A 16,267-nucleotide genomic window follows, 5' to 3' on the forward strand; every position below is an offset into this window, starting at 1 on the left:
ATCTCATGTATATGCACATGCAAAAAGGAGAGGGATGCACTTTGCTGATTAGACATAAGTTATGTCTAAGGTGACAAACTGGGCCTCCAAGGTGTTGTGTCAGCTGAACCAGGTCTCTAGTTGCAGATGTACCAAAAGCAAGGCGCAAAAGGCTTTATAAATCAGCCTTAATAAAGTCTCTCCCATACTTAATCACACAGCTTCCTCCATCTCATCTCTTATTTCTGTCTTTAGGATGCTGACTCATGTCTTTACGGTCCTTTAACGGTCCCTGCAGGTCCCAGTTTCCCATTGGCCGTAACCAGCCATGAAATTTTATCATCCAATGATGCCAGGACGTATTAGGTGACAGCCCGGACTCCCAGAAATCTGACAGTGTTCTTCAAGACTTTAAGAAGGCTTGCTTTGCGAAAGAAGTTCTTCTTATGGTCTGATTACAATCTAACCACAATGCATACTTAAAGTGATGAAGACAAATAAAAAGGATAGGAGATGTGAGGATTAAGATTGTGCAGACATAATTTAAAATAAATACAGCCTGGGGAGATGTATAACAGCCATTTGCAGGCCAAATGTGGGCGTACAATAATGTGATCACATAAAGTACAATCTTAATGGTCAGATCTCAAAAATCACATTAACATGATGAGTGTACTGTAACTGCAGGCAGTGGGGTCATTCTGCAACATATGACTTATTCTTGTGGATTATAAAATGGAAAAGTCATAACTTACAATGATCCTGGAGCTGTTTCCCTGACAGGCCAAGGATCTCGCTGTTACTATAATTGTGTTTATGAGGTATACGCATACATCAAATGCAAAAGCTTTGTCAGGACCCGTTGTGTAGCCATGCGCATCGAACTACACTCCACTACGACCCTTTGGTTTAAACACCGGGGTACATGTGGTTAATGTTATGAATTCAACCAGATCTCTGTTGTTAGGTTTAGGCAACAAAATTGTGCCATAAAATATTGTGAGTGGGGTTAAAATGAGTGTCTTAGTAACGTAACAAAAGTGACGCACTGGACACAAATTGGTCTCCTAGGTGAAAGCCCTGTCACTCTTTACTTATGTAGCACTTTCTTTGGGCATCTAATATTGCAGTGGATGGGTTTATAGTTGAAAGCCCAATGCGCCTCATATAGACGCTTAACGGTTACTTGTGCGTCGGTATGAAACACGGAGGGCGCGTGACACAGTGTGAGTGTTTGATGCCCTGGGAATGAGAACAGGCTGTTCTGCCATACGACAGATAAATGTTAATTGCCCCTCAAGCTGCCTTTCCCTTTGACCCCTAACTTCCAGCCTGAACCATGTCCAGAATGCAAAAAGGAAAACAGGACCATGAGGAAAGAGCTGGGGCAGCGCTCAGGTCAAGGCCCTCTAAAGTTACCGATGTTGCAGTCCGGTCCAGGTTTTTGCACAGGGTAATTAAACTATACGATGTGTGTATAAAGTGGTTCGGGCAGGAAATCCATCTCTGCTAAGCTCAGCACTTTACTTCCCAGACTCCCCCTTTCTCTTGCTGTACACCTACACCTTCCTGTAGCACAAGTACTTTTATGTGTCAAATGTATGTTGTACTTGATCAAGCAGTTTCTTTCTCTTTTCTTTTCCTCCATCCTGCACATCTGCATGCACACACGTTGTAACAGACATTCTTTATTTTCGTCACTTTCAACAACAGGTTATTAATAAAAAATTACAGACGTGAAAGAGCTTAAGGCATAATTGAATTAGGCCTACCCCTGACAATATAAAAGAGACTGACCGCGCAGTATTACCCTCTCACTGGAGCTCACTGATGGGCCAAGATTTGATGATATCGATGGTCCACAGAAGCCACTCAGAGTCTCTCAGTCTCACATGCTACATTCATATTTCAGTCAGTAAGCAGAATATATATTTTGAATAGTTGAATTCTTATGCAGTGGTTGTACATCACTGAGAGCCTACAATACATTAGTAGAACTCGACTAGTCACTTTTTTTATTGCCATTGTATCAAATGACTACATGTAATGTTAGCGGTCGCTCGCAATCATGAACCTTATCACTTAACCCTGCAGCTTCTCACTTAATTTTGCTAGTAGAGGCCAAACCAGAGCTTAAAAGGAGGGTGAATACTGGACTTTCATTGACATTTGTTGGATAACAAAAAACATGAGGTCAAATTCAAGCTTCACTGTACTGGACAAGAACATAGCACTAGAACTGCACAATTAATCAAATGTTAATCGCAATCGTGATTTTGGAAGTGGAAGAGAGATCAGGTTTGATCATGATCAACTGCGATATCGATGTGTTAAAATCAGTGCTCCGCTCACGGTAAACTCTGCTGCACTTCACAACCTTTAACTGTGTTTATCTTCATTAAATTGCCTGAAAACAACACCAGGCTACTGTATAACCATACAGACCTCTACACACATCTGACTGCTTTACACTGTATAAATTAGCCCAGGGGCGACCAGACTTCCTCTTCTCATAGCTTACTTCCAACAAAATACCACATTTCCAGCCTACGTGCACGTTTTTTTCATCCCAACATTGTTGAAAACAAAGCAGCTAATATTGGTGGCAGGAACAACAAGTTAGCAGACTTCCAACAGCACCAGGCAGGCGCGTGCGCGTTTGTGTGAGGAGAGAAACACAACTGTAAATGCCAGCATAATGCAGTAAATGTAACTGTCTTTAATTAAATGCATTAATTTTAAAGGATTCTGTTATTCTACAGTATCGGGGGGGGTATCCTAATCCAAAAACCTAAACCTGAATACCTACCTAAAGATGTGTGGTGATCGGAAAGAATGTAGCACAACATGGAAGTGAACACGGAGTTGTATGTAAAAGGGAAAAGTAATAAGCTTCTTGCTTGCTGAGAGTTAGATGCCCATTAAATATGCAGCTACAGCTAACATCCAGTAAACTATCTTAGCGTATAGACTGGAAATTGAAGGAAAATGTCAAACTGTCTCCTCGTAGTCTCTCAGCCTTCTCCTTTACACCACTGCGGTCACTGCTGTTCACTATCAGCATTATATAATGAGGACCAATCATAGGCACCCACCGTAGCATGACGTTAGCGGCCTTTGTGAGGCCAAGTGAACGCATCACTGTTTCCCCTTAGACAGAATGACACAGCAGCACCAGATGATAGCAGTAAGGGGAAAACATGCTCACAGTCATGTTGTACACACATTGGACACTTGTTCTGTTGCTATTGTAAACAGATACAAACCTCAATGTTATTTTTCCATCGCTCACTCTGCAAAATATGCATTCTCGGTTATCCTCTCTCTCTCTCTCTCTCTCGCTCTCTCTCTCTCTCTCTCTCTCTCTCAATCATATGCAAACAACAAACATTCATTTTCATACACGAGTGCATCCTGAGCTATCATTTGTGCTGAAGGAGTTCTTCAAGGGTAGGCAATGTGTTGTTGGAGCTCTGTGGTGTGCTTCAGCAGGTTTTCATTTGCCAGCTCTCTGGCTACCGCTGCCCGGCCTTATTGAAAACATCCCATGGAATTTCCTGACGCTGCCACGACCTAGACACACACACTTACACATGTGTCTGTGTATGTTTGCGACACAAAGTCATATGATCATCAGAGATATTTATCGCCAAAGAGTAGTTATTGTCAAACCTACACATGCGGCATTGTTTGTTTTGAAGTCAGCGCCACTTTGGATATGTTTAGTGAAAGTAGTTTTTCATTTTGTATATTCTGCTGTACAGGCCAATAATAGACCATTGTGCAGGCAGAGTGGGTCCATGTGTTTTGCAGTCGCTTGTGGTGTTGTGGTGTTGAAGTGATGACTGAGAGAGAGAGCCTGCTTGGCGTGCATGTCACTTTGTCTCCATGGCTTTTCCTCTCTTAGTATCTCTGCTTTTCTCCTCTTTTTTTCTCATCTGCCTGCTCTCCAGTTTGTCTTTAGCTCTAATTCCATTGTTCTACCTGTCTCTCTGCCTGCCAGTGTATCTTATCTCTCTTCATGCTGTCCTCTTGTTTGCAGGAACATTTTATGAATTGACGAAGATGCCGTGTTCGCCATGTGTTGTCTTCTGCTCAGCGGTGTAGACAAATAGAGAGGGAAAGATATAGAGGTATTATTAGTGCTTTCTTACCGACCATTTGCACACATTTAGATGTATTTTTAAATGGAGAGCGGTTTGGCCTAGATGCCTGCAAGGTTATAGTGCATTTGTCAGAGCCTAGTGTGCAGTCTAAATACAGGGATACTTCTGTCCTAATCTCTATAAACAGATATCTGCACAGGAATGCAGAATATGTAGGCAACTGGCTAAATATTTTGGTATTGGAGGCGTACTGGTACCCATTTGTAATTTGAATTGGCCAAATCACTTTGGTAGCATGCTAAACCGTGTTCAGCAAAAGAGGCGAAAAGCACTGGCACAATATAGCTTTTTAAAAATGTATCAGCCTTCATATTCATACTGTACTATTCTAGAGATTAGCGGAAATGTCATCTGTGTGGACCTAAAACACCAAGAAAAAGTATGGACTCAGACAGTAAACAATGACAGGCGCACAGAAGAGGAAGACTACGTGAACTAGTTACCACATACCTTTTAGCTTCTGTAGCAACAGAATTATCTCTCATGTACTGTATGTCACTTTGTAAATGTTCAAGAATGTAACTGTAAGTTTGCGTGTTGCTATACACTTACCAGATTCTAACCTCTAATGAAATCAACACAGTTCATTAGCTTGTTCAAAGATTACACACTTCATTGGCAACTGAGAGAATATCTCTTTGCCTTTTTAGAGCCAAAAAGCTTAATGCTACATTTCTTAAACACACGAATGCTTCAGCATTGTGCGCTTTGATCTTATATTAACATTGCCCTACATGTACACAGCAAAAACTGTGTAGACCAAAGAATACAACAATACCAAGGTTCATTTCTTGGGACCCATAGTACTGCTGTTTTTTCTATGTGGTGCTTAATTACATTCACCTGGTGTTCCAGGTGTAAATCAGAGCCTGATTAAATGGCAAGAATCAAAACCAGCCGGTCCTGAGAAACAACTGATGTGAAAAATTGCTTTCTGCCAGTGTAGACACAAACACACACTTAATAACACACACTCACATTTACACACAGGCATGCACATACATACCGTAAGCTACACACACATACCTACACACTTACTTTTATCTCTGAGCTTATGCCTGCTGGGCAGCATGTCTGTCTAATGTATGCCAGCAACACACACACACACACACAAACGCACACACACACCACGTCATCGCCACATGCTCACAAATATGCACTCCTTTAAAACACGTAAACAAGAGGACATGCATGTTAGCATTTTTGTGTATTTTATTGTATTTGTAACAAAAGGAAGTCTGTGCATTATTTTCTACTTGCATGAAAACTCAAAGTTCCTCCTGCTTAACTGCAACTTTAACCAAGGGTGGAGGACAGGAAATGAACCGACGGTGCAAGAATGAGATGAGAAAGATAAAGACAGAGCTCCAGTTGGAAACCAAGGTTTCTTCCATCACGTGTTTATGTGCGTGTGTCTTTCTCCACTATTGACCAGCTGCTCCCTATACTCCTCTTGTCCCAGTAAGGAGAGATGGTAAAGATCGCAGCTGAGAGGAACAAAAACAAACAAAATTTTGTTCGCTCCACTCAGCTCACCTCCCTTCGTCTCTCTATTTCTTTGCTCCTTTATATTTTTCCTCTGCTTTCTTTCTTTCCCTCTCTGCCCCCTTCTGTTTTTTCCCCACCTCACCCACTTTCTCTTTGCCCACCATGAGACTGCAGCAGCAAGCTCTCACAGTCTCAGTATTTATACGTGGGGAATCACTTTAAAGCCTCTGACACTGAAACACTGAGCCCGGCCTCCAGCCTTTCTGACATGGCTTGGTGTCAGGCCCTCTGCATGCAGCAGTTGCGATTCCCTTCCAACTCCCTTGAGCTCCGCATTTTACCAGCCAGGACGATGACCAGAACTTAGATGTCAACATTCGTCACTCGTAACACCTCAGTACGGTGCAGGGAGACAGACAGACGTTGTGCCGCCTGCATAGAAAGTGAAGTCATTATGGAGATGAGGAGTGAGTGAGGGATGTTGGAGGGTGGGGGGTGAGGGGTGGGGGACTCCAGATTGCCATTATTTCCCTTCTACAAACCCAGAGCTGAGCTGAGAGGTGGAATTTACCATCCTGCCTTGTTAGATTTACACATCAAGTGAAAACCCGGCTCCGTTTTCAAGGCAGTAGTTCAAGTATTTCTCAAGTGCTGTGGCTAGTTCTTTCTCCGGCTCCGCTCTGTTATTCTGAAGGCTGCTGTGTGATTTATAGAGGGATCCCAGCACTGTTAAACTGGAAATGGAAACGCACAGCAAGACGCGGGGATGCTGGGCCTATTAAAATCTTTGTTGCATTACTCATATGTTGTTCAAGGTATGAGTGGTAGTGCTACGCAGGATGAGTCAGACAGAGACTTTCCCCACATACAGCTACTGTACATGAATACATGTGCAGTCGCGGTTACAAGAGGTTAGCAAAAAGTAGGAGGAGCCACCAAGCTATTTGCACGGAACTTGCTTGCCTGTCTTTTTGTTCTCTCATGGCACATTATCAGGATCATTACAGTGGCAGATTTACCACTCGAAATTTGCAGCAATTTCTTTAGAACAATGGGTCAAGTACAAAAAAAGTAAGACTCTTATTGTTAGCCGACAACCATGGACTTTGTTGGCTGAAATGACAACTGTCCACAGCAAATTTTATCAGCTGTAGTGAGCAGGTGGAAAGCTAATGCCAACGTCAGAGCTAGTTGGAAACCCAATCTCCAGTTGAGAACCCTGTAAAAGGGTTTTATATATTCATATGCACGTGATACAATGCTAAAAGACAGAAGCTGCATGTCTATGTAATGCACGTTTGGCTCGAATTATTGTTACTGTAAACTCTGATATTGTAGCATTTTTGGCTCCTACAGGATGTATATTTTAGTCCTGGAATGGTATTTCTTTAACATGATCTGTAACCCCACAAAACAATGTAGTTAGTAAGTGACATGTCACTTGCCTTTGGAAATAGTGCTAGGTTACTATTAACCAGATAAGCACATACTTTTGCTTGTGTCTTTCTAGTTTTGGAAAGGCAATAAAAATGACACCCTCCAAACCCTTGATATACAGAGTATCCCTCTTATTTAGAGCCCCATGCATACTGTTTCAACATGTGGAGAATGCATGCCTTAGCTAGATCCAGTGACTAACCTACGGTTGGACTGTCTCTGTGGAGGTGTGGGGTTTAGCAAATGATCAATTGCACATAGTGATGTGATATTCGCAAACGGTATTTTGGTACAATAGGAGCAAACCGAGTCTTACTTGGTGAGAGTCTTTTCTCTTTATTGTTTTACACATTCTACTTTTCCTTGGGGCCAATAAAGTTTTCTAATGAAGTGTTGCACGGATTGCATTTAAGGTTAGGCGACTTTATTATTATTATTTATTAACACATTTCATACAAAGGGGTAAGTTCAAACTAGTAGATTCACTGACAGAGGGGCATGGCGTCACCTTGTGTAATGTTTACAATGCAGATCATTGATATTAGGTCTGTCAATGTGAGTAATTTAGTGTTGCTAAACCTAGTCCACATATGTAAAATGAAATTATACTTGTGGGATGTCTATGTTTGAATCAGATCCAAATCATACCCTATCATTATCCTCGTGATTAATTCACAAATAAACCTAGTAACCCCCGCCACCTATAAAAAGAACAATGAATGGCTCTTGGAATGGATCCGCCTCCCTTAAGACCTATAATTCCCATCACTAATTTAAACAACTACAGGAGATTTCAGACTGACGTGGTAGGCACTGTTCTTCACCACCACCATCAAAACACCAAATGAGGAAATATTTTAGGAAAAACTGGTGTTCATCACTCTAGAAGAGTTCAGAGACTCAACGCAAAGAAGCATCAAAGCTGTTCTGGTAGCTCATGGTGGTCCAGTAACTCACGTGTTAGTTTTTCCTTTCATTTGTCACCCATTTGACACCTACACACACAAACACATGGAGATGGGAGGAATTTTCCCCATCATTTCAGCCTGTGCACACACTCACTGGAACACATTTCCAAACAAATCTAAAAACGAACACGCCCGCGTAAACTATCAAGTACATTTTAATATTACACTCTGTTTACCAGGGTTCTCTCTCCACTTTATTCTTGTCTTCTTCCTCCTCTTCTCATCTCTCTTCCATCTGTTGTTCAAATGGCTGGAAGGCAACAGCTTGCGTTTGTTTGGACCATAATGTAACAACATCACCCAGAATGCCTTCTGGCTGGATATAGGATGTACATCAATTCCCTCCTGCAAGCTATTCTCTCTCTCTCTCTCTATCTCTCTATCTCTCTATCTGTCCTGTCTGTGTCCCTCCGTCCACCGCTAACATTTCTATTTTGTTCATGTTTTCTCTCCTTGTTCTCTTACTGTTTGTGCTGTGATTGCAATTTTCATATGAAGTGGTCTGCTTGCAAGCCATGTGGGATGTTTTTAAACCACAAGCACACATCAGTTGATCCATTGTTTACACAGTGTAATTGCAAACACATTTGTTTGTGCAAAACTGAAAAATAACATAATTCTCTTCCTGCTCTCTTCATGTTGTGCTGTTTCCATTCTCCTCCTGCACTAATACTACAATCTTATCTTTGCACTTCAGAGTATGTCCAGAGGGAAGTACAAAGGAAGGGATGAATAGACATAAAGGGAGGCATGGTGAGACTGAAACTAAAGACACAGAAGGAGTGCAGGGCCAGGCTGAGGCGCTGACATGGCTGGAGTCGAGACTGGGTGGCAACCAGACATGCTGTAACACCTCCTTTTGCAACAAACACTAATGCCTTCATACAAAAAGTTGCGTGGAGAGAGAAGGGAGGAATAACTGATAAACAAAGATAAATAGAGGATGGAAGACAGAGCCACGATGACAACAAGGCGCTTTAAAAAGACATGTCTGTAAAGCCAGACGGATAAAGAAATAGGCCTGAGACAAGAGGTGGCAACAGTAAACACAGACAGACACGGGGAGAAGTGGAGCGCATTAAGTCGCTACTGTAGGTGGAAATCAGGATGGAGAGGTTATTAAATAGAGGAGTAACTGGGTCATTAACTCTGCTCTCAGGAGCCACAGGAGGGGAAACACCCTGTAAGGTAGTGTACACACAAGTCTCCTACTACTTAAAATTGGATCTTTTTTTTTTTCCAGCAAAGAAAATATTTAAAGCATATCTACTTTAGTAGAGTGATGACAGCTGAGCAGGGAGAAAGACCGGAGGGTTGGGTGATATGTGAAAGTGGTTGTAAGTGGTTTGAAGCCACATTACCACAAGTTACGTTGCTTCTAAAACTAAACCGCAGCTCACTCTGCAAATTAAACAATGTGATGTACATAATGGAAAAGACCGAATTAGGGTCCCAAATTCATACTGCATATGAATATTAATCTAATTTTGTATGTACACTGTTGCATAAAGTTGTTATAAAATATTTTTACCTCTTCTCATGAAAAGAGTGGCAGTGATTTATTCTTGATAGATAAAGTGTATATATTCTCAAAACGTAGTTGATCAATTTCTTCCAAACAAATCACAGTGAAAATTAAACCACGTATAAGAAAAAAATAAAAACAGGAATGTGTCTGAAAACAAAATAATTCCAACTTTATAGACAACAGTGTAGTTCACGTTGGAAAATAATAGTTATAATAGTTAATTTGGAGTGTGCTGTTGATTCATTGTTCCACTGATCTACTGTCACTCAGAGCATCCAGCGTGTGGTTAGGTTTAAGCAACAAACTCTTGTTGATTAAGGTTAGGGAAAGATTGTGGTTAGGAAGGAAGTAAACACGTCCTGTCTCTTTTGACTTTTTCTGTATTTACCCAAGACCGCGACCATTCCCTAAAGTTAACCGAAGGCTCTGAGTGAGTGCCTAAACATAACCATGAGAACATTAATCATGGAAATAGAGGAACTGCAGTGCTCACAGCTGCAAAACATCAGAACAATGGATGTACTAAAGGATACAGTCTAAAGTCTCATACCTTTGGAATAATAAAAAAATAATAAGAATATTTTGCCTTCTTATTGGAAAGTTTAATTGGCAGAGGCCTTCCAAAGTCATGTGGTCAATGCTCTATCACATCAGTAGGAAACAGAAAAGTAAAGTATATAGCACATGCTGAATATATTTAGTATGTAGTATGGCATTTGGACACAGGACAAGTTTTTGTACATTATTTGTTGCTTTCTTTGTGATGATTTGGTCCATTTTCATTCGTTTTAGATCACCTTTTTTTGCTGTTTTTCTTTTCACTTGAAGTACATCACCCCACATCTCAATAAAGAGACAATTACTTTAATACAAAATGCCATACATTAGCACTATAACTATCACACACACACACACACACACAAGCATGTTTTGCAGTGCTCTATGGTAGTCAGCAACAAGCAGGGGAGCGATTTAGAATCAGCTGACCTCTCATTACGCCTGTTAATGGAGCTGTTTGCTGGACGTGCTCTCTGCTTCGGGAGCACCACACTGTTTACTGTCTGGATACTCCAAAAACAAACACAGCCTCACACACTCACACACGCACACAGTCATCTGTATGGAAAGAGCTATTATCTCGACCAGTCATTCACCCACACGCAGGGATGAACCACAAAAACAGCAACAAATAATACACATGCTGAAAACTTATGAACACAATTTTTCCGAAAGTCTAAACTGTTGAGGAACTCAGATTTAAAACATTTTTGTTTATTTGACAAATTGTGCCAACTCATGGGGAACTGTGCAATCCCTCAATTTAAGTTCAAACATCAACATTTGAGAAGTGGCGGTTTTCACCCTGAGTACGACAGTTTGCTTGTGTGTGTGAGGCGTAAGTGTATGTTTGTAGCTGTTTATTCATGTCTTTTTTTAGCCCTATGCTGCAGACAAAAGTTTTTGTATTGCTGGCCTGTTTGTGTGTGGCTACAGTAGGTTGTTTAAGGACTGGGTGCATGTTTACAGGATCCTGAAAAAAACAACTGAAAGGGATTCTCGGCAGATTGAATGCTTAAAGAATGTCAGATTTACAGCAGGTGTGTCTTAGAAATGAAAAACATGTGGTCGACTGTCGGCTGTGGAGGAAAAGAACAATTTCATCATACATACAACACACACACACACACACACACACACACACACAAACACAAACACACACACACACACACACACACACACACACACACACACACACACACTGCTCTGTCTGAGTGTTTATGCATGACAGCAGAGCAGAGGAAATCAAGTCAGCACATCAAACAGTCAGTGTGACCTCACACCCGGCTGAACACGCAGGAGGTGTTCTTCTCTGCCCCCGGCCTGCAGAAATTAATGAAATAGCTGCTTGACACAGATATGAGGGTGGTTGAATCTGTCAGCATGCGGTCAGTGAATGAGCTGACTTTGGCCCCATCGTCTTGTGAGGAGAAAGGGATGAAAGAAAAGAGAGAAGAATTTAAGAGAGGAGAGGGGAGGAATTGGTGGTAATTGAGGTATTTGTGTAGTGGGACTTTTTTATGTGTGTTCATTTTAGCAGTCATTTTCTCTTATATTATTGTTTTAACTTTAATAGTTCAGGCTATTACTTACTTACCGTATATGTTATGTTATAACAAATCAACCATAAAGTACATTGTTTGCAGTTCCCCTACCAAGCATGGCATTGCAAACGGGCTGCTTATACTACATTCTCCAAATGTGTTATAGTATAACAAGACCAAGAGCAGACATGCTAGTGGCTCTGTAAGGTATGATGCTAGAAATGATGGTCCAGAGGGACGAGCTCGGGTATGAGCCGCCCTACTCTGCCTCTGATTGGCTTACTCTGATATTCTTACCAGATCCTCTAAATCAGATATGTTTACCATGCTCACCTGTATGCGTTTCAGCATGCCAACACTTGTTAATTAGCGCCTAAAGAGATATCCAGGTTTTAATTCAGGTCTGTAGACATTGTATTCAGATGATGCGATGTGCATTTTGTGTCCTTACTCTCTGATGCTCGGTCAGCATCAGGCAAAACACTGTTTATCTGAACACAATACCAACATTGCCATGACACAGACCTGGATTCTAATGGGTAAAATATCCCTTTAACACAAAGTAGGCTACAACTAAGGCTGGTGAAAAACCAAAGTAATGAACATGTGGAAATTCCAGCCTGGTGGGGGTGCCATGTGTGTGGCTTCATTTTGTGGTTATCTTTTACATTGAATGGATCTAATTTAAACTGTTTGTACGTTTTATTTCATTGATCACCTGTAACTTTAACTGTCTTTTAGATCAGTTGTAAGTACCCTTACCCTGGAAAAGGTTATTTAAAAAACAAGGATAAGAAATACAGTGTCACTTAAGCCTGTGAATGTTCTCATTCGTCCAGGTCATCGTTATCCTCAAAGCAATTTCAGTCAAAAAAAACTGGACTGGTTGTTTGTCTAGGAAGACTGGTCAGATGCGTACATGAACTGATGAAGCCTCTTGGATGAGAGGTGAAACGTCTTCCTAGACAAACAACCAGTCCAGTTGTTTTTGACTGAAATTGCTTTGAGGACAGTGTCACTTGTGCAACTGTATGAGGATATAGTCTGCACGAGTATAGCAAAACAAAACTACATACACCTTCACCCAGACAAAGACTCACACTCTCCCCTCTGTGTAATCCCATCTGATCTCACCGACACTCTGTTGTTAGAAGCCTCCTTTCACTCTGCAGCCTATCCCAGCGCTGCCTTTGAACTCGGCTGCCAAGAAAGTGTAACACCGCGTGCCTCTTTCTTTGACTCTCAGGAATGATCAGGAACATTATAATGATAAAATTGGCAGGGATGAGGGGCAGAGTGGGAGCAGAAGGCCCTGACAAAAAGCAAGTAAGAGGCTTGAATATTGTCAACATGTTATTAATAAGCTGCATGAGAGAACTGAGGTGTGTGAGTGTGTGAATTCCTGCGTGTGCACAAATATGAATTCTTCTGTCAAAGGTTGCGTGTGTGTGTGTGTGTGTGTGTAGCAGGGGTAATGTCAGGCTACATTACAGTTTATTGCTGGGTTGAGTGACACGCAGGATTATCAGTTGATGGGAGAAATAAAATTTAAAAAAGCTTTCATCAGCGTGAGGCTGAGGCCATGGTTGATGTCAGTCTGAAGGAATCATATACAAGGTGAAGGCAAGGGGAGCGGAGAGCGGGCAGGAGGTTGAGTGCTGACGATCTGGGTTCATTACAGGGCAAAAAGTGGGCCCGGGAGAAAAAGAGCAAACTAAGAGATCTTGCACAATCCTGTTTCTTGCATATGTCTACAGCAGGGTAATTGCCACAATACATAAGTATCCCTATATCCATCTTTGGTGGGGGAGGTCTACTCTCCAATGTTGGTCAAATGTTCAAAGATATAGTTAAGTTATTAACACCAAAATGTTTTTCTATGAAACACCATCCAGGTGTCAAACAGACAAAATGTATGCGTGGTAAAAATGGCTTTAACACTATCTTGCATCTCTTACATTTTTCATCACTATTGTGATTGTTTGTCTACTCTTAGGCCACTTCCTGGGGAACCACAGTGTGCTTGACATCCTGAGGCAGGAGGGGTACGAGATCGTCCATGTTTCCCCTGATCACCAAGAGCCAGTCACAGAGTGAGTCTGTAGAAGTGTGTATAAGATGATAGAGCATGTCATGTGAATAAAGAGTTGTTGTTAAAAGCTGTGTGCATTTCTCTGTGGAGTGTTTTGATACTTTCACAGTTTTTATATAGCACCTTGACCTGCTATATATAATAAAAAAAGACATGAAAATCTCACTCTTCACAATATGGGACCTTTAAATCTTGAGCACTTGATCAATTCTAGTTGTGTGCAGGTAATCAATCACAAGTTGCACTTCAAAGCTTGAGATCCTGACAAAATGATGAATGGAAAAAGACAGAGGCTTTGATTTAGTGCTAGCATCACACTGTTAATGTTATAGTAATATGGACTGTGAAACAGAGCATTTGTACACTCTTACTTTTCTGGCAGGCGTGCAAACACATGTGGACATCCGTCAACTCAGCCTGTGCGCATCCGTCTATTTCTCTCTACAGTCGAGCTATTTAACCTCAGATTTATTGAAGTGCACCGCAGATACAGTCCAAATTGTGCTCTGTAACAAATAAAGCTAAGCCATGCAGGATTCCTTTGATACCTTAACAACTCCCTCACTTTCCTCCTTTGCCTACAATGGCAGGTTTCCAGTGGTGGTTCTGCCTGTTTCCTGCAGCCACTGGTACAACGGTCAGCACAAACTTACACGCATGTGTATGCAGGGTGAGTGGAGAGAATGCCAAGGAGCAGGGTTGTATAGACATACAGATGCTTGGCAACCTGCAGCAGTTCTTCACAAAAACCTTGCACAATCCCTTTTACTATCACAAAGTGTGTGTGTGTGTGTGTGTGTGTGTGTGTGTGTGTGTGTGTGTGTGTGTGTGTGTGTGTGTAACCCCATGCCTTGGCACAGAGCAGCTCCCCTCCTACCTAGGGGGTTGATCCATGGGCCCATAAAGTACTAACAAAAGCCACTTAATTCAGGGCGAAATTGGAAACAACAAGGGGCATCCCATCAAAAACAGTAACATCCCCATCCATCCTTCCAGCTGGAGGTTTTATACACTTCTCCCTGCAAAGTACAGCTGCAAAACAGTATCCCCTTCCACCCTGTTTGCAGAGTTGTGGGCTTTAGTCAGTGGTTCTGGTTTAAAAGCTGACAAGTGGACTGACTTTCTGTGGTCACAAAAAACTTGTGTACACACGCACACAAGACCACACACTTGTGCACAGACACTTTTGACACAATGTGACGTGACAGGTGAGGAAACAATAGTTAAACGAGAGATGTTTATGACAGATGTTAGCATCAGACCTGGATTGATTCAGACCAATTGGCAAAAGGTCTTGAAGAGTGGTTATATGACTGACAGACAGAGCAGACTGAAGGGGGGTTTGGCTCCACAGTAGCTTGACCACAGCAGGCCAGGGGCTATCATCACCCTGACCAAGGGGGGGCTCATGTCTGCAAAAGTAGAAGTGCAGCCCATGGAATTTAAGATGACCGGACAGACAAAATAAGTATTAATTAGTGAGCCGTGGAAATCATGACTATACCTATCCCTCCCATCCTAAAATTGATCATATCGTGTTAAGTGATGTGATTTAGTAGTATCAAAATTTTGTATATTTGACATGTACATTAGGTTCTTTTTTATGTCTACCTTCAAACACAAAGTCACATGCGAGCCACATTGACAGGAAAAGATCAAGAGAGAAGAAAGTATGAGTAATGGGTGGAAGAAAGAGAAACATGGCAAAAGTTTTCAAGGAGAGGCCGGCGATTCTGGGTGGTCTGTATTGGGCAGATGTCAGTTTTGACGCAACAGTACGGCCACAGGAGTTACAACTTCCTCTAATGTTGCATGCTGGGTATTTCTGCCACTCAGTGCAGTGTTTACAGGGCAAGGCATCCATTTGGTGGTCACGTCCTTGATTGAAATCAAGCGATATAAGTGGAACACAATAGAGTGGTCGGAAACCACAAACAATAACATTCAAAAAGAAACAGTCTTATAGTTTAAATTAAAATCATCTCAGACACACAAAAAAACAGATTTTCCATCTATAACTCAAGGACTTCGGTACTACCTTTGAATTCACCAATAATTCATATTGTGGGCTTTTCATGAGTATAAACTGACTCCATATCCTCTTTGATTTTTTTCCTGCTCCAGGAGCAAACCGGCTAAAGAGCCTGCAGCACGGTCCGGTGAGGAGGGCACCGACACCAGCACGACATCTCCCGACAGCTGGCTGACCACTTCACTAGACATGGAGCTGGAGCTGGACGACCCAGAGAACATTCCCGGCCTCGGAGATGAGGAGCTGCCTCACATTCTGCTCCCCGACAGCCTGAGCCAGCTGGAAGAATTTGGACGACACAAGCGGCCTCACAAAGCTCACCGTGGCCACGGGAGGCCCCGTCTTTTCAGTGACTTGTGGGTTCGCATTGGGGATAGGTGAGATATCCATGTCGATCTGTTTACTGAAGTGATGTTTTGTAAGTAGCTGCTGGAGTGTTAATGTAGAATATAGGTATTTGATGGAGGAAAAAAAA

General features: G+C 41.9%; 1 protein-coding gene across 1 annotated transcript in view; it reads left to right on the forward strand.

The window, feature by feature from the left end:
* The window catches only part of trabd2b (TraB domain containing 2B), a gene marked incomplete at its 5' end in the record, with an annotated part of 63,598 nt that overhangs the window by 46,438 nt on the left and 893 nt on the right, over positions 1-16,267 (forward strand). The window contains 2 exons of the mRNA XM_083940282.1: positions 13,665-13,761; positions 15,885-16,169. Of these exons, the coding sequence (XP_083796408.1) occupies positions 13,665-13,761; positions 15,885-16,169 (382 nt within the window). The remainder of the gene's footprint in view (positions 1-13,664; positions 13,762-15,884; positions 16,170-16,267) is intronic.

This window comes from Echiichthys vipera (assembly GCF_963691815.1).
Source record: "Echiichthys vipera genome assembly, chromosome: 3".
In the NCBI taxonomy this organism is placed as follows: domain Eukaryota; kingdom Metazoa; phylum Chordata; class Actinopteri; order Perciformes; family Trachinidae; genus Echiichthys; species Echiichthys vipera.